Genomic DNA, 21,027 nt, shown 5'->3' on the forward strand with positions numbered 1-21,027 from the left:
ACGATGCGGTCCGTTCCTTCCAAAAGGCTTCCCTTCCTGTCTTCCTTCCCTGGCAGAATCACTGATCTGAAATGACAGGATTGGTGACAACAGAGCAGAGAAAGTCATGTTCCCATCCATCCAGTCGAGTTATATCACACATCCCCTCAAGTAGAGTAGAGCGAAGGAAGCATCCAGAGAGACTCCCTCTGTCCTGACAGAGTGTGTGTCTGTGTGTGTTCGGTAGGTTGGTACAAATCGGAAAGTAACTTTGCTTCAACGTTAATTATAATCAACAATAACCAACAAGTTTTGAGTAGTTGTTATCTCCAGCCACCAGCATACATACCAAACGAGAATCAAACCACTCATATCGGGAAAACGTCCCCGACATGTGCGTGCCAATAGGAGTGTTGTCTGTAGGGGGCCACAGATCTGGAACAGGTTTGATGAAGACCTCAAGGTGCTGACCTCTATCTCCAACTTCAAAAGACAACTAAAAATAATGTCTTATTAACCTATACCTAACATAAAAAAAAATAATCATGGACTACTGGGATGTATGTGTATGATTGAATGTATGTAATGTTATTTATGTACTTGTGCGTCATCTGTGGTATTGTGTATCCTATAGTCTGTACCATGTTATGTATGTTATGTATGTACTTGTGCGTCATCTGTGGTATTGTGTATCCTATAGTCTGCATCACTACCCTTTCATGAATCATCGGCCCCCACCTATAAGCTTTCCTAGCTTCTGTGGGGGACCCTTTCACTCTACCCAATTTGTCTCGTACCCCAACATTATTATTATTATTGTAATATTTGAAGTGGTATTGTGAATACAAAAATAAAATAAATAAACTGGTCTCTTATCCAATCACTTTTTATTGACATAATTATATGTTTTTTTCCAATTACAGTATAACTGATGCTGTTGTTTAATCGCCCTGACCAATCAGATCAGGGCGATTGGGATTCCGGCCAATTGGAAGGACACACAGGGTCTGTAGATAGGTTGGCTCTTGCACTAGACCAGCAGAGTAACCGTTCTTGAACTCACATCTACCAACATCAGATAAAGAGATTCCAGAAAGGTTTGGATCAACTCAAATCCATCAACCAAATATTTTTCTATAAAATAATAATTCAGTAATATAAGATGTTTTTTTTTGTTGTATGCTTAAGATAGCTGGATGGATCAATGTGCTGTCTTTTCAAGTTCACCATGACTTTATCGAAATTAATTACAATTTTCAAGTGTGCCTTCTACAAATACAACTCCATTCCCAAATGGCTGTTCTTACTTTAGAATATACAGTACATATTCTACAGCCATTGGCTAGTCACTCTACCCAGAGGTCTGTCAGGTATATAGATAATTTACCTTCTCATGAAATAGTAAACTGTTCTAGAAATAATTCTGTAAACAATAATCATAATAAATCTACACTTAAAATTCAAGATCATGTGAAAAAGAAAAACAATATTAATCTTATTGTGTTTTGGCATTGATGTTAGTGACTGCTGAGATTCAAGCTTATAGGAACTCATACACATAGCAACAACAACACCCGATTACGAAACACACTATCTGTGTGTCAATGAGTTCCATATCCTGCCAAAGCAACAGGACTAAAGGTAGAATGCACATAACAGATTCAACCATGAATAAAATACATCTTTCAGGTGATAGTCTATGACTTTATAGGTCTCTTGGACAAAATATAATCACGTGCTGTACACTATTGTTGCAGTTACATTCACACACACACACACACACACACACACACACAGACAAACAGACACACACGTCAGATTAGGCATAGACAACATCTATGGGGGTGGAAGCGACCACAGTGCACTGAAGTAGGAAGGACAACAATTATTGTTGGTCAACACACAGGTCAATAACGTCCATGACACCAGGAACAAGCCCAACTGTGCTCCAGCTATGATGTCACCACGTAGCCGGGGTCAGGGGTCACCAGCACAGCAAAGAACTGTGGGAGACAGCAGACAGCAGGACAAGTGGGTGTACAGCGGCGTAGTCGTTTCAAAGTGTCGTATTCAAGGGGAAGCATGTTGGCACCTTCAAAAAAAAAAAAAAAAAGCTACAGGAACGAGCCACGTGGAGGTGGGATGCCTTGCTTCCAATTTATGACGAGTGAGCATGTGTTCAGTGTGTGTGTGTTCAGTGCGTGTGTTCAGTGTGTGTGTGTGTGTGTGTGTGTGTGTGGATCAGAGGACTCTAGGTATGATGGTGAAGGGCAGTATGGGGGAGCTGGCCTCCAGCTCCAGGGCAGTCAGGAAGCACTCGGTGGCGGCGGAGTGGTTGCCCTGCGCCTGCAGCACCTCCCCCAGGCCGTTCCACACGTCGTGGGCCGTGGAGTTGACCTGCACGGCGTCACGCAGGATCTTCTCCGCCAGGCTGTACCTCTGCAGCTGGTGCAGGATCGAACCCTGGAGGTTTTGGGCCAGGGAGGGGAGAGAGAAGAGAGGGCGAAGGGTCAAGGTGAGAGAAAGAGATGATGAGGGTTTGATGCCGACCAGAGATAGGAGTGATAGAGTGTTACCCCCATATACACTCCTCCCACTCCACTCCACTCCTCTCCTTCTTCCCCTTCCATTCTCTGCCCTCTGTCTGTCCTCCCTAAGGACTCTGGGTAATTACAACTGAGATAGTGAGTCTAAAGACTAACACCCCAGGGAGACTGCTGAAGGATATTGCCCTGTGTGGATGCCTCTTCCTAACTCCCTGTCTGAATAACTGTGCATGTGTGTGTGTGTGTATGTGTGTGTTCAGTGTCCGTCCGCATGCGTGTGTGGCGGTGCCCTCACCAGCCTCTGCATGGTCTTGACGTGGGTGGGGCTGATGGAGAGCGCCTCCTCGTACCAGCGCTTGGCCTCCTCCGCGTTGCCCTTCAGCTCGGCCACCTGCCCCCTCATGTACATGACGTTGTGGGACATGGGGAACAGGTTAGCAGCCTCCTGGGTGCACGCCGTCGCCTCCGCCGGCTTGCCCATGCCAATGTACACCTCCGCTACGGGGACAGAGAGAGAGGGGTTATACACACACACGTTCTTGTTCTCTCACTCACTCTCTCTCACTCACTCACATTCACGTCAACAGATATGTGCGTCATATCTTTGACAGGTGATTGCGAGGTGACGGGATGATTTCCTATGCCGTGCAGCAAGACAGGAAATGAGGATCCTGGCATGAGGCAGACAGGAAGTAACAAACAGGAAGTGATATAGAAGCGGCTTTATTACTTGGGCGAAACTTGAGACATCTCAGCTACGAAACGGAAGATCTCGCCGTCCGATTACTGCAGTGGAGAATCTCTGTAGTCTCACTACGTCTCAGTAAAAAAAAGGGTCTGATTCTCAAAGACTCTACAAAGACTAATGGCAGACATGGAGAGAGACAGATAAACCCTATCGTATCCGAGATCTGCTCGTCTCTCCATGGAGCCGGTGTGGCGGGCTGGGCCTGGTGGGGCAGAGCAGAACTGGCTGGCTGGCAGAGGAAAGACTGCTCCCTTGGCTCCTGAAGGTTTTACTCTCCATTTGTTTGACTCCTTCTCCCCACCCAGGCGGTGTGGTGTGCCTCGACTGTGATCTACAGTGTGTTAATGTGTGTCTATCTATCTGTCCATCGGGAGGAGTATCTAGAGGAGTGAGAGAAGCTGCTGGCTCGCCAGGCCTGTCGGTGTGGGCGGCTCATGAGCTCTGTGGTGGAGGCAGGCCCATCGCGGAGGAGAAATCTAAATGGTAGCAGCTCGTCCAGGGGACTGGGTGCTATGCTAATGCTACTAGACCACCTGACAGGAACACCTCAATTCCAGTCCTATGCTTTTGTCTTGCTAGTCGTAGAATCAAAAACACACAACCTTTCCAGTACCTTGACTTATATCGTGCCAAATGTACGTGCGCACGCACACCAACACACGGTGTGGGATGTTACCTGCGTGCAGCCATATCTGAGCCAGGGTCATCCAAGGGTGCAGGGGACCCTGTTTGGGGGCGTTGCTCTGCAGAGAGGAGGCCACCTCCGACAGGGCCTGCTCCACCCTGGAGGCCGCTATGGACGTGGCGTGGATGGAGCCTGGAGGTGTGAGGGAGACACAGGTCAGGGGTCAGAGATGAGAGGGAGGGGGGGTCTGGAGAAGCAGCCAGACCAGCAGTCACCTCAGTCTTTCCTAGAGTACTGTAGCTGTGCTTGTGTGGCAGACAGGGACTCATCAGCTTATGATTATATAAACTCCTCAGACAGACAGCCTTGATGGAATCATCCTGAATGGTGCACGGTCATGGTGTGTGTGTGTGTGTGTGTGTGTGTGTAGAACTGGGAGGAACTTAGCTCTAGGCTAAAGTTTTCATCTAGCTAGCAGGGAGTTTACCATTCCAGAATCTAAAGAGAGTGTGCCGAGTTCTAGAAGTCAGATTTGAACATTCTAGAACTCTTGACAGGGAATTTTAAGTGTTCTAGAAAAGAGACAGAGAGCTTTAGATGAAGGCCCAGCGGAGGCTGCTATCTACAGAGCTTGTCAGGGTGATTTTGGGAGAGGGCGGGGCGGGGGCTGGGCTGGGTTTAGGCAGTGAGGATATCCACGTTGGGGAGATGCTGCTGATAGGGCCTTCAGAGGGGAGAATTGACAGAGTTTAAGCTGGAATGGGACTAAGAGGATTTAGGGAAATGGGAGTAGGGATAAGTCTCTGGGTTCTCTATCTGCAGGACACACTGGCTAACACGCACACACGCACGCACACATTTGAGGGCAAACACAAAGGCACTTTCTCTTCGCTCACTTCTCTAAGTAGAGTGATGAAATCTCAAAAGTATTACCCTGCATCTCCCGATACACAATCTCTCTACCTCACTCTTGTTCTCTGTCCTTGTGTGGGCATGTGTCTCTCTCTCTCTCTTACTCCCTCCCCTCCCCTCTTCTAATGAACCACTCTGCTGTCTGTCTGTCTGTCTGTCTGTCTGTCTGTCTCCCTGGTTATTGACTGAAGCCAGTGGACAATGTGCCTATAAACCCTGCTATAGATCTCTGCCCCACTGCAGCACTTAGCCTGCCAAACCCCCTACACACCACACACCAACCCTCCCACAGCACACTTCTAGATAGCAGACTACTGTAACAGGCTAACCAATCCACACCCATCTCCAGCTATCTGGCTAATACATCTGACCTAACTCTCACTGCTAGCTACATTATTGTTGGCTGGGTTTCACTGAAGCCAAACAGTCAGTAGCAAGTGAGCCATTCAGCCAAGCTTGTTTAGCAGTCCACAGTAGCCTAGGGGATAGCTTCCTGATTTGGTGATTGGGTGGACTGTTCTGAAAGGTTTTCCTAATTGAGAGTTTGAGGGATCTAATAGGACGGCAGGCTCTCCGGTGTTGTGAGGTCAATCGAAAACCACAGGGTTAGAGGTTAAAATGGCACACTGTGCAGAGGAAACCACACAAACACACAAAAACATACACACAGCAGCCAGCCTGGATACAAACAGCCAAAGGTTCATGCATGTTACAAAGCACAAGAGAGAAAAATAAAGAGAGAGAGAAATAGAAAGAGAGAAAGCATTTAAACTAATGACAGCAAATCCTGATTTTGGGATTGTTCTTTTGCTGAAAACATGAGCTTGTCAGCCTCCAGGTGGTATTGGAGGTACGACTGCAGAGCTATGAGGATCAGGAGAGCTTTCCAGAGGCAGCCAGAGGGACCAGAGCTAGGAACATCTAAAGAAGGAAGCGTCATAGAGGGCACGCCCCAGTTGACCAGGTACACGACAACTCCAGTGGTTCCAGCTAGGAGCACACAGACAGCCATTACTGGCACTTCCTTCTGTTTAGGTTCCTTGGGGCAGCTTGGAGCTGCTTATTTGGATAGACACTGTCCCCAGCGTTGGCGGGTAGTGTGTTAGGCTAGGGGGCAGTGTGCTAGGCTGGGGGATAGACAGCTAGGTTGGGGGGGGGGAGGGGGCAGTGTGCCCTGCAGTATGGGGACAGAGGGAACTCTACTTACAAACTGAAAACATGGAGTAAAAACCCTGTATGTTTGCGTCTGGCATTCTGCCTTGAGGAAAAAAAGAAGAAAAAAAAAAAAGAGAAAAATACAGGAAAGAAAACAAGAAGAAAAATGATTAGTGAAGGAGAGGAGGTAGAGAAACACAGAGGAAAATCCAGGTAGGGACACAGGGTTAAACTACCTTCACTACAGATAAGACCACACAAACACACACACACACAGGGAGTGTGGCAGGATGTGGTCTGTGATCAGCCCACCGCGTTGGTGAACGCAAACCAGCCAGTGGGATTCAAACACACACTCTGTAAACTCTGTGATTGGTCAGTGAGTCACACTCCACCCCATGCGATTGGCTGACGGGGCCGTGCACAGTGCTTTACTGGTGCCGGAGAGTCGTCTGCGAGGGATGTGGTCGCAGAAAGCGTGGGTGTGGACAGCTGGCTTGGTGGTGGGGTCTGGCCTGGGAGGGGCGGTGGGAGGGAGGAAGGAGGGAGGGACAGGGTTGTGGGAGGGGACCACGAAGACGGGAGAGACAGGGGAGGAGAGGGAGGAGGGGGAGGTGGGGGAGGTGGGAGGGAGGAAAGAGGGAGGGACAGGGTTGTGGGAGGGGACCACAAAGACGGGAGAGACAGGGGAGGAGGGGGAGGGGAGGGAGGAGGGGGAGGAGAGGAGGGAGGGGGAGGAGAGGGAGGTAGCCTCCGAACTGGAGTGAGAGGAGGAGGAGCCAGAGGCTGGAAACAACAGCAGAATTACCAAACAGAAAAATGACCACGGATGATGAAAAGAAAAACGACGTCACTGTCAAACAGGAAACGAGACGTCTCACGGCGACAGACAAGAGGAAGAGGATTTAACGAGTTGAAATGAAGATATTCTGAGGAGGAGGAGGAAGACTGAGACAGAAAATAAACACCATATGAAGGCTGGAGCCGTTCCCTTGGCAACAGCAGATTGAGAGAGAAAAGAGGAGGGCTTAGAGGAAAGATACAGACACAGAGATAAACACAGTGTTTCTATGCTGGGTGCAGACCCGGAGAAAATAAAAAAGACTCTACTGTCTAAGCATTGACAGGTGTGAACAGTAACAGGATAAGAGACAGAGAGTGCTCGGCGTTTGCTTGGGCTGGGGACCAGAGACCCACTGCTCATCATCCACAAGTCCACCGTTCTGGTCCCCTAAAGCAGCCTCTCTCATCCCTGGTCCTGGGGGAACCCCTTACCCTTACACACCTGGTTCAAAGGAATGGGTCGTTATCAAGCTCAACAGAAGCCAAGTGTTGGACGAGGGAAACATCTAGAAGATGTAGGGCAGGGGGTCCCGAGGACCAGGGTTGAGACACGCTGCCTTAAGGGACGTAGCTGCGTTTGAGAGAAGTGTGTGGAATGAGCAGCCACTGGGAATGAGCTGGCTAGAAGTAGGAAGGCCTTGAATGTGTCTGTGTGTACGCGTGCGTATGTGTGAGTTCTACCTGTCTCTGGGTCACTGAAGTCCGGCAGGGTCATGGCGTTCAGTTGTCTCCTGTCTGCTATGGCTCGGTCCAACAGACTGCTTCCCCGACCTGAATCACTGCAGCACACCCACACACACGGCAGGCAGGCAGGCACACACACACACACACACACAGCAAGCAGGAGTGCGCGCACACACACAGAAAACACAGAGTCAGGCAGTTAGACCAACAGGCACACACAAGAGGAAGAGCGAAAGGAAAGGAGAGAATGTGAAAATGACAGTGTCATGGTTTTGACAGGCTGATGAAATCAGGTGCAACTGTGGAAGGTTAGGAGGAGAAGCTTCCAGCCTGGCTAACCTTCTCTCTAGCCAGTACCTCTCTGAGTCTCTCTGAAGGGTGGCCCTGCCTGGAGCCTGACAGATAAACATTGCCTGGACTACAGGAGTACCATCTCCCCATGGAGTTAAGGCATGAGAGCCATAGACAGGCTAGACGGACTGGAGTTGTACTGACATGGTGGAGAAAGACTCTAAGTAAACACACGCACACACACACACACACACACACACACACACACACACACACACACAATGAAACATGAAACACAACGGCAGACATGCGCTGAGGCTCAGAGGTGTGGAGGAGAATTGACCATGCTGATTGGTCAAATCGCTCACGTCTTTGAATCCCATTATATCCCAACTTGATTTGAACAAAGCATCTGTTTTGATGGGCTAAAGATCCTGTTTTTGTTTTCATCTCCTCTGGACTCAAAGCATCTTAAGAACTCTGCAATGGGTGGGAATCTTTCTCTTTATTCCTTTCTTTCTTTCTTTCTCTATTTCTATCGTGATTGTTAATACCAGGAGGCCACAGGGGCTTTGGTTGAGGTCAGATCACATATGTTCACACACACACCCACACTTACACACACACAGTCTGGTGGGGTCATATGTTGTACTAGATTCCCTGCTCTGATGTAACAGAATCACGCATCTCCTATCCTTAAAATCCTGTCTACGAATGTGTGCTTTGTTGTTGATGTTGTTGGTGTTGTGTGCTTTCGTGTGTGTATGTATGTATGTATGTATATATATATGTGTGTGTGTGTGTGTGTGTGTGTGTGCACATCCCTTAGTAGACCAGGCCACCAACACACCCTGTCCAGAATCAGTCATCAGCCCTACCCCTAACCCCCATGCTGCCAGCCTGGGCCATGGGCATCCTGAGCTCAGGAGGGGTGGAGGACAGTGTGTGTGTGTGTGTGTTACCTGGGGTTGGTGAGGTTGTAGCAGGACTTCCAGATCTGCAGCATGTGTTTACAGGTGAGCAGAGCATCTTCTGGGCCCCGGCACAAAGTCTCCAGCTTGACCTTGGTGAACAGCAGACTGGAGACCAGAGCGCACACACACACACACACAGTTTAATGTTCCTGAAATCCAATCTAATTACACACACGGTTCTATCTCAAGGATGTCTTGTGGGGTGAGGGGGACAAAGAGTAGGAGGGGGGGGGGGGGGGGGGGGGGGAAGAGATTGGAGGAAGTAGAGGAGGCAGCGAGGGAGGATGCATAGATCTGAACTCCCCCACAGAGGCAAGCAGGGCTAAAGCCTGGATGGACATTCAATTGTTCAGAGAAGGCAGAGAGGAGAAAATCTATGGCAGAGAGAGGGGTGGGGGGAAGGGGGGGAGGGGGAGGAGGAAAGGGAGGCAGGCAGGCAGGCAGTTATGTGAAGCAAGCTTCCATTAATAGACCTCCTCTCCTCCTCCACCACTTCCTCACCCCGTAGCAGTGATATGTATTCATGTAAAGTTGTAAACATACACACACACACACACACACACAACTGGCAAAACCCTGTGGGCTTGTACTGAAGAGCACTCCTATAGACTACATTCTCTGTATGTCTAGATATTTCTTGATGCTTTCCAAGAAGGACTGTGTGTGTGTGTGTTACAATACAGGAGCCTGTAAATAATTATATATATATATATATATATATACACACACACACTTTTTTTTTTTTTACACACATGCCGTCTGCCTGGAGTCTCCCTTTGACAGTAACACACTGATGCTTATCCCCCAAACAGCTGGATTACTATACACACACACGTTCACATGCTTTACATGGACACACACAAATACACAGTTTCCAGTTTGTGGGCACACATGCTCCCTCAGGGTGTGTTGAAGCTCAATCAAGCTCGAGAACAAATTAGAGCAGAGAGAAAAAAAAGAGAGAAAGGGATGTCTACTCTACCCTGTTATGCAAGGGGGCCGGAGTCTGCAGCAGAGGCAGGGGGTTGGGTTACAGGGCTGTGTGCGTGTGTGTGTGTGTGATACGTACATAAAGTTCTCCGGGTACTCGCTTAGAGCCATCTCCATGATGTTGAGGGCGTCGTGGTAGTGTTTCTGGGCAGAGAGGAGGAGGGCCAGGAGGTGGAGGGAGTGGACATCATCCCCCTGCAGCTGAAGGGCCTGGCGGACATAGCCCAGAGCCTCTGGGATCTACACACACACACACACGTCAATCTGCTTCCCTGGGTGCAGAGTCTGTTCTAAGTACTACCAAGTGACAAGTGATCAAGAGTTCTGCGGCACTTTACAGTGCTTATAGTTGTCTGTGTGTGTGTGTGTGTCTCACCTGTCTGGAAACAGCCAGCTGCAGAGCTAGGTAGAAGGCAGCCAGGTGGTCAGTAGGGGACAGACTCTGAGCCCTGAGATAGAGACACCAGGTGGTCAGTAGGGGACAGGCTCTGAGCCCTGAGACACCAGGGGGTCAGTAGGGGACAGGTTCTGAGCCCTGAGACACCAGGGGGTCAGTAGGGGACAGGCTCTGAGCCCTCAGTCACCAGGTGGTCAGTAGGGGACAGGCTCTGAGCCCTGAGACACCAGGGGGTCAGTAGGGGACAGGCTCTGAGCCCTGAGACAGAGACACCAGGTGGTCAGTAGGGGACAGGTTCTGAGCCCTCAGTCACCAGGTGGTCAGTGGGGGACAGGCTCTGAGCCCTCAGTCACCAGGTGGTCAGTAGGGGACAGGCTCTGAGCCCTGAGACACCAGGTGGTCAGTAGGGGACAGGCTCTGAGCCCTGAGACAGAGACACCAGGTGGGGCAGGAGGTTAGCCTTCCTCACGTCTACCATCTATCACTGCAGCCTCTACATTGCAGCCAGGGGCAACACTCACCTCTGGAACGAACCTAGAGCTTTCCTCTGATAGTCCTCCTGCATCCCCCTCAATGATGCTGAGAGAGAGAGAGTGACAGAGCGAGAGTGAGAGATTGTGTGAATATCCCATATTCAGAAGCAAGGCATTGACAGACACACACACACACTTCTGTAGCTAACTCACCATCAGTGGCCTTGAGGCTGTAGACCAGTCCGATGGCCAGGAAACCTTTAGCCCTGAACTCTGCAGCCTTGTCCCCCATCTCCACCACCATCTTAGCAAATTGCTCTCCGTCCTCCAACTGGTGTGCGTGTGGGAGGGAGGAGGGAGGGAGGGGGGACAACAGGAGAGAGGGACAAGGGAGACAGAGGAAGAGAGAGTAAAGGAGCTTATGATTACAAAGACATTCAGCACAATGCTATCTGACAGCCTATGTCTTCATGGATGGGATGGAGCTTAGTTGGGAAGGCAGGGATAGCTTCCCCTGGCAGGCTGGGTTTGTTCTCACTGACCCATCAACTGTTGTTCAGTTAACCAGCCAGCCAGCCGTCTGTACTAACCCAGTGTAGAGTTCCGATACACAGCTTGACAGCCAGTAGAGGGATGGTTGGGTCATCTGGCTTCAGACGAATACACTCCTTTAGGACCTTCACCGCTCGTGCAGACTTCACACACATACACACACACACACGTACACACACACACGTACACAAAATGTTGTGAAGCAAACAAGGGGGAGCACGAGTAGATAAATGATGTTGTGACACACTTTAACTGTGCTTGAGTGTAGTTGTGCGTGTGTGTTGTACCTTTCCAGCAGCCATTAGAGAGAGTGCCAGCTGGTACCACAAGTGGAACTCCTCAAAGGCAAACTTCATAGCTCTCTCTAAACACTGAGGAGCGAGGGAGAGGGAGAGGGAGGGGGAGAGGGGGAGGGAGGGGGAGAGGGGGAGGGAGGGGGAGAGGGGGAGGGAGGGAGGGAGAAACAGAAAGGTCAGCATCTCAAATAAACAGAGTAAGCACTTCGTACAGCTTTCACTCAACAGAAAGCAAAGGCAAAACAAGTTGAAATCAGCTCATGTTGCAGCATGTTTTTTGTGTGTGTGAGAAAGTGTGTGTGTGTGTATGCCACAAGATCAACTTCAAGCTCCTCCAGATCAATAATAATCAAGAGATCTACTCTGCTATTGACCAATCAGATCTCCCTTCTCCTGTATCGACCTCCAGCACCTTGTCTCCGGGCTGCCGAGACTGGCAGCTCTGGTTACCAGGGCAACAGGGCCACTGAGCCCTGGTAAGTCCCAGCGGGCCTCCTCGGATGTTCCCACGGATACGGAAGGCGAATGAGGAGCTGAGGGGTGTGTGGGTGTGTGTGTGTATGAAAAAGCGAGCGGAAGATGAGAGAAAGACAGAGATGGTAGGTTCGGAATCTGTTTGAAAGTCGGTGACCGCGTGTGTGTGTACCTCTGACAGCATCTCGTACTGCCCTCGCCGTCCCAGTGCTATGGTGAGCAGGTCGTAGACCACAGAGGCACTCTGGAGGCTGATGATGCGGTCGTTGTTGTGCTCTGGGATCCTGCTGAGCACGGCGTCTCTGTTGGCCTGGGGGGGGGGGGGGGGGGGCACACACAGTCACCACCTGACCCCGACCCTGGGGTCAACCAGGAGATCTGCTATGGAGGCATGCGAGAGTCTTACCATGGACTCACTGATGAGCAGCAGCAACAAGGCTTCTTCTGTGTTCTCCTGAGGGCAGAACAGACTGAGAGAAAGTGACAGAGAGAGAGACAGAGAGAGAGACAGAGAGAGAGACAGAGAGAGAGACAGGGGCAGAGAGAGAAAGAGACATGTGTTTTTTTAAAGATGTGTTGTGGGGGATAATTGAATAAAAGTATAGTGTTTCAGGACTTAAGGACTGGAAGAACGTAGGGGGTGCACACACACACACGCATGCACACACACACGCTCATACTTCTCTCCGGAGTAGATTCGTGGTCGTCGACTGAGGGCGTAGTCCTTAGCATGGGAGGAACCTTGGCGTAGCGGGTCGTCCAGTGGAGATTGGTGGGGCGGGTCTTCTAGAGGGCTCCAGTAACTCTGCTCACACATTCCTCTCAGCAGGATCTCAGCCAGCTGTCTGGCTATGGTCTGACACACACACACACAAACAGCATCGTCAATGATGACATGTAGATGAAGACTGACGTTTTACAGGGTAGGCTGCATGTTGAGTTGAAAACAATCAAAGAATCAGTAATAAACAAACCTTTTGGCTCAACAGTGTACCAAGCTCGTATATGTTCTGTGATCTGTTTACTTGAACTGTCTGAAATCGAAAACACACACACACACAATCTCTACCGAGCACCCACCGTGCGTAAGTTCTGGGTGGTCCTGGTCTCCACCGCACGTAGAATCTCCCGGAAGCGGCCCACACCCCTGGTGAGGTTGCTATGGCGAGCAGAAACGTTGATGTTATGTGAGAGAACATATGTGAACAGATGGTCATCTACCTACTTTCCATCTTTCTACAGTCTCTACAGAGGGCATTGTGCATGTGGGTGTGCGTGCATGTGCGTTAGTCGATCGGAAATGTCAATACCACGTATCGAGAGTTCTCTATGGATCAGACCCACTTTCACAATCTCACACCCACTCAGCTAATACTACACACACCAGCCCTCCAGCATCAGGAACCAGAGAACAGCCATTTTGAGTGTGTGTACATAAAGGCTTAATGTGCATGTGTGAGAATCAATATAGTGTTCACAGTACAGAAACTATGGGGTGAGTGTGTGTGTGTGTGTGTGTGTGTGTGTGTGTGTGTGTGTGTGTGTGTGTGTGTGTGTGTGTGTGTGTGTGAGAGAGAGAGAGAGAGGGAGAGAGAGGGAGAGAGAGAGTCAGAGAGAGAGAGTCAGAGAGAGTCAGAGAGAGTCAGAGAGAGTCAGAGAGAGAGAGAGAGAGAGAGAGAGAGAGAGAGAGAGAGAGAGAGAGAGAGAGAGAGAGAGAGAGAGAGAGAGAGCGAGCGCATGTTTGACATCAGTGACAGCCTGTCTGGGTGTAGATGTGTAGCTTTGAACATGAGGCAGAGCCTTGCATCATCTACTAACTGGCAGCTGCACTAACACACACACACCTCTCCTTCCCACACACTTTCATTGGTTGTCATCATGTTACCTCCCTCCTCTCATCCTCATCTCCCTCTCCATCTCCCCTCCCGGAACAGTGAGTAGTTTGCACCCCTTTCATGCCCCCAGTAGGGCTGTGTACCCCTGTCGTGTCTTGATGCATGTCCTGGCGCAGCCTTCTAAACCAGCCCTACGCTGTGAGCTGACGTGATCGATCTTGCTGCCTGGCGGCTGAGCTCTAGGCATGCTGGGATACTGGAGGTCAGATCGACACGGGGGGGGGGGGGGGGGTATCTTCAATCTTAAACGTCCGTTCCTGATTGGATCACGGTGGTAACACTTGCCCTCCATCACTTGCTCCCCCTTAGTGTTGCCCCAAAACCCACCCCTCCACACACCACAACACGAATCTAACAAACCCAGTGTGTACTGCTCTACTTGTGTGCAATCTCCTGACACATCAGGTTACCTGTACTCAATCGCACCGCTCTCCCCATGGGGTTGAAAAAGAGAACTTTTTCCAATTCAGACTCTACAGTCTGTTGGAAGCAAAGTCAGTTTTTCCCTCAGAGAACAGCCAGGACAAAGAGGCTACAGTGACAGACTGTGACCCAGGTATGGACGAGTCAAAGTGACTACAAGAAGCAATATAGTAGACTCTGTACACTAGGAAGTGTATTTACGTGGTATCTAGGCTGTAGACTGGGTGGTATTTAGGCTGTAGACTGGTTGGTATCTAGGCTGTAGACTGGTTGGTATCCAGACTGTAGACTGGTTGGTATCCAGGCTGTAGACTGGTTGGTATCCAGGCTGTAGACTGGGTGTTGTCTAGGCTGTAGACTGGTTGGTATCCAGACTGTAGACTGGTTGGTATCCAGGCTGTAGACTGGTTGGTATCCAGACTGTAGACTGGGTGTTGTTTAGGCTGTAGACTGGGTGTTGTCTAGGCTGTAGACTGGGTGTTATCTAGGCTGTAGACTGGGTAGAGACTATGTCCTGTAAGATGCAGCTCTAGCTCATGTCTTACAGTACCTGCTCTAGTGCCAACCAGTGGCTCTCTGTGGTGTAGGGAGATCTAGGGAGCTAAACACACAGCTAGTCTAGTCTGGCAGCAGAGATACCTACTATCTGTCCTCAGACAAGGGCACCCCGGGAGTCCATAGTTTTGTTGTGGGCAGAAGACAGTGTCACACGCACACAGTGACGGTTAGTGATGAAGATGGATGGAAGTCACTTTCACACTCTCGTTCTCACACATGCAAATATCTCCTCTCAAAACGTGCTCTTCCTCTAACCCCCGCCCGCTCTTTTGAATTTCTTTCCCCCGTTGCTTCCCTCGTTTTTTTTCTCACATTCATCCCCCCCTTCCCTCCTTCTCCTACCCGTTTTTAAAGTGGATGACGTGCGCCCTTTGTAGTCCCGTCTCCAGGAAGAAGCCCAGTTCCTGTTCCTGTGCCACCGGACCAGGCTTGGGGCTGCGGTTCTGCATGCCTGCACTCAGGGCCTGGGGAGGAGGAAGAGCAGGAGATCGATAGGTGTGTGTGTGTGTGTGTATAGTGAACCCTGCAGTGAAGGTCCAGCTAAGAGGCTGAATAACGTTCTCTTCTATTCAAACTCTGCATTTTAGAAGGTTTAGATATCCAGATTACAAAGTAGTCACACAAGTACAGGCATACTTGAATATATTACAGTTGTCAATGGGTATTTGAAAATACTAAATCTGTTGTTTTAAGCATGGCTCCCGTTGTATGGAAGAATACTTTTTTTTTTATACATTTGAATGATCTGCTTGGGTATGGAATAGGATCACATTACCCTCCTCTCCACCGTTCTCTAACATGGCCTTCCAGAGAGACGACACAGACTACCACACAGACGGAACAGAGAAAGGACGAGAGAAAGAAAGAGAGAGACCTGTGGCTGACACATCCACAGAGGAGAGACAGAGTGTGTGACGAGCGCATCTGCAGTCAAGGTCACAGTGAGGAACATCAGACGGCAGCGCATCGATGCTGCATTGATCCAGCTCTGGCCCTGCCCCAGCACCAACCCAGTGGACCCTGGCCCTGCCCCAGCACCAGCCCAGTGGACCCTGGCCCTGCCCCAGCACCAGCCCAGTGGACCCTGGCCCTGCCCCAGCAGAGCATATTTCACCATACTTGGGCAGACATTTTGTCCCCACAAGGATGGTTAAACAAGGTCACACACAGACTACCTTTTCTACTTCCTGCAAGTACAGCAGGGCAATATCCCCCGACTTCTCGTAGCAGACGATGATTTCCTGGTCTCGGTCCACATTCCGATTGGACATAGACGGAGAGGATGCTGGAACCTTCTCCAGACAAAGACCTGGAGAACGAGACATATATGGAGAGAGCGAGAGAGAAAGAGAAACAAAGAGAGAGAGAGGAGAAAGGGAGAGAGAGAGAAAGAGAGATGGGTAGCAAGACGAGAGAGAGAACAGAGGGTTCAGAGGGGTGGTGACAGTGAGTAGTAGATCTCATAATATGACAGTGAGCCATAGCCCGTTTCAGCCAGGGTTTAGTTCATCGATTCAGACCACAAATCTAGGCCTGTACAGTGTCGTCCATCTCACTGTAGGTGCTTAGTATATCTCCCCACTGCCCCCTAGTCTAACTTGAATTACAAAACCGTCCCCAGCTAAATCAAATTTTCGGGCGAATAACTGTGAATTTTAAGAGGCTGGAAGAGTGTTTTCAAAGCTGGGAATTTGGGGTTTCATGCAAACGTAACTCCTGTTAGCGGCAACGTAGAAACATCAGGGTAGGCTCATTGGATGGGTATGGTTCAGCTAATGCTCTGGGTCTGTTGTGTTTAGCGCCTGTCATCTGGGCATGTACACTCCGGTGTAGCTAATATCCTAGTCTGGCTAATCCTTTGCTGCTACTCTCATCTGCACTTCAGACGCTGTGTTCTCCGGGGCCATGGGAAAGTGATCCTGCTCAGGTCTGCTCTGTGTGACTCACAGGGGGATCAAAGCTCCCAGACAGGCCTGAATGTTTAATATCAGACGCTGTGAGGGGACGCTGGCAGGACACTAAGCTGACGGCCGGCTGGACGGAGTGGGAACAGGAGATCGAGATCGAGGGAGGATCCAGGACCTGGGCTTTACCAAGGATATAGAATATATGCATGCGGTCACAGTCTGGAAAGGACACACCTGAAACACAGACCAGACACTAAGTCCCGGCTAACCCCTGTTTAGCTAACCCGTCACTGGATTCGATCTGGAAGGAAATGACTTTCCATCCCTCAGAGAAATCACTGTCCACAGACACTCCCAGAACATCTACCCAGACACTAGTGTTAAGGACAGACCCGTACTGTTGAAATACAGTATTGATTCCTTTATACTTCACTGACATAGACTGCCTGACCGACCCTGTATACTTTGTAGGCAGTTAGTCAGGATATGTTCCTGTTTCAGTGGCCTAGTGGAGAAGCATAGTGTAGGTAAAGTAGACTCAGCCCTGTGTACTGACCTGGAGATGACAGGGGGGCTGTGTGTGTAATAGTGAGGGACTTCAATTAAACAACAGTTATCAATAGGAGCTTTTCGTAACCAGACCACTCCGCTCCCCTCGCCCCTCCACAATACACAAACACACCCCTCCAACTCTGGCGCACCACCCCCCTGTTATGGAACACTATCTGCAGTTTCCAGACCCCTTTTCAAATAACAGATTAATAATACAGAATGGCTTTAATAACTGATCAATTATGGATGTGTGTGGTCTCTGGAATTACAGAAGAACAGGCCAGCCATGTCACACTCTAGTAAACCCATTCACTGGAGGGACTACACCAGATTATCCTATCATCTACCCGGCAACTAGACCTGCCCGACACACCCTGAGCCAAAACCTCCTCATCACACACAGACGCACATGCAGGCAGTGTTAGACCGTGTGTGTGTGGTGTGTGTGGTGCCGCTGTGGGGAGTTTACGGACAGACACAATCATACGCATAGGCAGATGCCCTTAATTAGCTTTGCAGTAAATCTGTTTTCTATTCTAACCGGGTCAGTCTTTAACCAGGGTTCTGGTGTGTGTTGGGCTGTTGTGTAGAGGTCTGTGTTGGGCTGTTGTATATGGGGGGGTGTGGTGAGGTGTTGATTAGTGGTGTGTTTCGAGGTGTTGTGTAGAGGTGTGTGTTGGGCTGGTGTGCGTTGAGGTGTTGGGTAGAGGTGTGTGTTGGGCTGGTGTGTGTTGAGGTGTTGGGTAGAAGTGTGTGTTGGGCTGGTGTGTGTTGAGGTGTTGGGTAGAGGTGTGTGTTGGGCTGGTGTGTGTTGGGCTGGTGTGTGTTGAGGTGTTGGGTAGAGGTGTGTGTTGGGCTGGTGTGTGTTGAGGTGTTGGGTAGAGGTGTGTGTTGGGCTGATGTGTGTTGAGGTGTTGGGCTGGTGTGTGTTGGGCTTCTGATGTGGCTGCAGCCAGGGCCAGTGGACCTCTCAACCAGAGAACCTGGCAGTCTTCTGCCCCACATCACTAATTCATCTCCCAGAGGAGAGGCACTTTCTTCCCCAGCCTAATGGGCTTCAGTGTTCCTCTAAACACACGAGGTAACCTCCCCACACACACACACACACACACTCTCTATGAGAGTTCTCATGACTAATTAAAGAGAATTAAGGACCATTAACCCCCACCCCTTCCCACCCCCTTCCCACCCTCACAACAGCCCCCCCTCCCCCTTCAAAAGTGTTCTAGAGTACAGTACTACAGACGTTCAGGGCACTCTGATCATAACTCTGATCTGGCACTCTGTTCTGCAGTGCTGGCTGACACATCCACTCTGCTTTGCACTGACACACCAAAGAGAGCCTGTGTGTGTGTCTGTGTGTGTGCAGGGCAGAGTGGAATCTTAAATTAAGCCAACAATGGGCATCTAGCGCCACCACATGGACTGCTGTAGTATTGCAGGAACTTCTCTGGTATGGTCAACTTTTGGGTCTGTCCAGATGGTTATGACCAATCAGAACACATGTTTCAAAAGTCCTGCACAGTAGCCTAACAGTGTGTGGCGCAAATTTGGTGCACGCCCACCCTTTGCAGACAAATCTGTTAAAATATGCAATAGTGTAAACCAGACATTAGTTTGGCCAGGCTACGTGTATATGAACTGTCAGCATGTGTTGGCACAAACCTTTGGTAGCGTAGGCCTCAGCGATGATAGAAAGACGGTAGACAGGGCATCCCACCAGCTGCATGTCTTCCAGAGTGACCTTGCTGTATTGATTAATGGCCTCACTGTAGTCTCCTTCCACATAGTTCAGTTTAGCCATCAGCAAACTAGCCTCCTGCATGTATTCCGGCTGTAGAAGGAGTATGAGATGAGAAAAGCTGGTGTTTCTACAGACAGTTTAAGTGAGTGATCTAAAAACGTGGAAAAAAAGTGGAAATGAGACTTGGTTGCCGTCTGACGCCCCTACCTTGAGGTTGCCACGGTCAAGGGCAGCGGTGAGGTGTTTGCGGACCTCCACCAGCCGCGACCTCTGACCCCGGGGGCTGGCACCCTGCTTCAGGGGGTTCTCTTTCAGATACTGCTGTAGCTTAGCCTCCCCCAGAAGCAGCTCCCCCAGGTCATCTGTCTCACACACACACACAGAAAGTTAGATGATTATAGTCTTCTATTTTATGCTTAACTAGGTCTAAACATAGACATACCAGGTCAGACTAAGCCTTACTTAGGCTTCTCAAGCACTCAATGTCTTCCTTTGTTGGATGTAAATGTGACACGTAATCCAATGGTAAGACTGTTTAGCAGGGCACCGATGTGTGGCATGGGAGCGTAACTCACATGTCACTACGTATAGCTACTGCGTCAACAACACACAATGGAAGGAGATATGCCATATATAACCAGCCGGGATAAGTATCGATATGGCAAATTCCCTTCACGTGCTCTCTGAAATTGTGTTTTCGTGTAAATCATAACACCCCGTTGGGTCTGGCTGGTTGGCTACCTAACAAGCTATTTCTATATAAGTATCTAGCAACTGTAGCTGGTCAGCTAACTGCTGATGAAATTGTATTAACTTTGTCTGATCATGAAGTTAACGTTAGCTAGCTAACTTAACACACCTCGGCACCTTAATAGCTGCTTGACAGCAGAACCTTTGACACTCCCACCACCAGCCTTCGGAATTTTGGAAAACTATCAGCACAAGGAAGTAGGAAGTGATCTTGAATAAAATGTAAGATGAAGCGCTTCACGCAGGGTTAAAGCAGGCTGTCTAAACAGGCCAAGTCAGTTTCAGATTTCCAAAACAACGACTACGAATTTATTGGAACAAGACGATGCTGAAGCCAGGGTGAATGCATCCGGGGGAGACGCGGTTAACGTTGTCAGGAAAGACCGTGGATTCAGTGCATCTGTCCAGGCCTCCGATCTTTCAATGAGCGAAAGAGCATTGCAAATGAACAATTGTATCTAAATTTCTTACCGTTGGATATGAGTTTGGCAGAGAGCTGTCGTACCAACTCCGGTATTTTGTCCCATTGCCCTTCGGAGCGGCATCGTTCTATCTCTGTCTCGAGTCGTGACCCAGACTTCCTCGCTGTCATCTTCGGGCTCGAGGACCACAACACGACAAGCGCACGAGATCAGCTGCGGCAGGAGGATTCAGAAGGGCATTGTTCGGAAAACAGCGACTCCCTTCGGTTCTACGTTGCTTCGTCTAGTCAAATTCATTCAATATACAGTGCATGACAACAACGTATACGACCACTGTGTTACATAAAACACGTTTATTAAAAGACGTAACATTTATTACGTTTAAAAAATAGTTTGTGACAAAACCGTACTTGATTCAAATTTACAAAGTCATTGTTTTTCATTTCCCCCTACATCAACACTGACATCAAAAACTCTATTCTGTAGGTATTCCATACAACATTGGAGATTGGGTAAAAGTTTTCCCCTCATTGCGCTTCTGAAATAAGATGAGAGGGAATGCTGACATTGAGCATAGGTATTTTGAGGAAGTTGAACAGGTTTGGGCAGTGAGACAATGAAACCACATCCAGCACCTGGTTAGAAAAGTTTTCACACCGAGAAAGGGAGGCAGAAAAGTGAACAGAGGAAGTTTTAGATAGTATGAATACTGCATTGGAAGATGAGGACTATCATGTTAATTGAAAACAGAACCTGTGACTGTAATACAGCTGGGCTCTTTAGACTGTCACACAGATCTGTAATAAACCAGCCTGATACTGAGAGATTGTGGTTCTG

At 49.4% G+C, this 21,027-nt stretch overlaps 1 protein-coding gene across 2 annotated transcripts; it reads right to left on the bottom strand.

Moving 5' to 3' along the window:
- Window positions 1–849: 849 nt before the first annotated feature.
- On the bottom strand, window positions 850–20,399 carry ttc7b (tetratricopeptide repeat domain 7B). 2 transcript variants are annotated; one of them, XM_084679182.1, is made up of 21 exons: window positions 20,240–20,399; window positions 19,226–19,380; window positions 18,940–19,108; window positions 15,991–16,124; window positions 15,158–15,279; window positions 13,020–13,098; window positions 12,620–12,795; window positions 12,346–12,409; window positions 12,112–12,249; window positions 11,457–11,540; window positions 11,208–11,312; window positions 10,831–10,948; window positions 10,666–10,723; window positions 10,124–10,196; window positions 9,827–9,987; window positions 8,746–8,862; window positions 7,490–7,587; window positions 6,401–6,751; window positions 3,950–4,090; window positions 2,821–3,023; window positions 850–2,442 (listed from the first exon to the last, which is right to left on the bottom strand). In XM_084679182.1, the coding sequence occupies exons 1-21, from the start codon at window positions 20,358–20,360 to the stop codon at window positions 2,221–2,223; spliced, it is 2,889 nt and encodes a 962-aa protein (XP_084535308.1). In that variant the 5' UTR covers window positions 20,361–20,399; the 3' UTR covers window positions 850–2,220. The 2 variants fall into 2 exon arrangements, with proteins under 2 accessions (XP_084535308.1, XP_084535318.1); XM_084679192.1 differs by lacking the exon at window positions 6,401–6,751 and having other exon boundaries at window positions 20,240–20,398.
- Between the last annotated feature and the right edge of the window lie 628 nt (window positions 20,400–21,027).

The sequence above is a fragment of the Hypomesus nipponensis genome, chromosome 3, assembly GCF_054491055.1.
Source record: "Hypomesus nipponensis isolate SF chromosome 3, ASM5449105v1, whole genome shotgun sequence".
Classification (NCBI taxonomy): Eukaryota; Metazoa; Chordata; class Actinopteri; order Osmeriformes; family Osmeridae; genus Hypomesus; species Hypomesus nipponensis.